Raw genomic sequence first — 731 nt, forward strand, 5'->3', positions numbered from 1 at the left:
GGGGGGGTGGGGGGGGGAAGAAGTCTTGAGTGGGGGACTTGAGATGAGTCTTGCGTAGTTCTCTGTGTGGGCATTTTGCAGCTTAACAGTTTCCTGAGCCTGCATCAGGCCTTTAGCTTTTTATTGTCCTTCGAATACTAGGTTTTCCTCAGTCTCAAATCTTCGCTTGTCTGCTGAGTAACTGTGAAATCTTCTAGTACTTCATTGTAGCTTGCTCAAGTGGAATCCAATATGCTCAACCTTGGTGTGTGTAAGCCTTTATTTCCATTTAAACCAAAATCTTTTCTTTACAGGAGAATATGACCATCTCCCAGAACAGGCTTTCTACATGGTTGGCCCAATTGAAGAAGCTGTAACAAAGGCAGAAAAACTTGCAGAAGAGCAGTCCTTAAAGACTTAAATTTCCTTAAAGCACTCATCCACAACACCTTATCCTGTGTAATTCTTTATGCCCGTGTCTGTATTGGATCATGTTGGCAACATGTATTTAAAGTTTCCAATAAAACATCTCTGTTAAAAGACCAGATATGTGTTCGTGATGCAGTTTACCATGTAGGTATTTTATACTGTTAAAATGCCCCAAGTGTGTATCCTTAAACCGTAGAAGCTTTCCACCATGCTCCATACTGTAGAATTGAATGGAGGCTGCTTTCAGTTGCAGGTAGAATGTGTTTGTAGTTGTTCAGACTGCCTCTAATCTTAAAGCTAGCCTGTCTTCAAAACAATCTTGC

General features: G+C 41.2%; 1 protein-coding gene across 1 annotated transcript in view; it reads left to right on the forward strand.

Annotated features, from left to right (window-relative positions):
• The window catches only part of ATP5B (ATP synthase, H+ transporting, mitochondrial F1 complex, beta polypeptide), an 8,209-nt gene extending 7,695 nt beyond the window's left edge, over window positions 1-514 (forward strand). Inside the window, exon 10 of the mRNA XM_018569602.1 lies at window positions 294-514. Coding sequence (XP_018425104.1) covers window positions 294-400 — 107 coding nt within the window. The 3' untranslated portion in view covers window positions 401-514. The remainder of the gene's footprint in view (window positions 1-293) is intronic.
• The last annotated feature ends 217 nt before the right edge of the window (window positions 515-731 follow it).

Source organism: Nanorana parkeri, unplaced genomic scaffold, assembly GCF_000935625.1.
Source record: "Nanorana parkeri isolate BGI_ZX_2015 unplaced genomic scaffold, ASM93562v1 scaffold1364, whole genome shotgun sequence".
NCBI lineage: Eukaryota > Metazoa > Chordata > Amphibia > Anura > Dicroglossidae > Nanorana > Nanorana parkeri.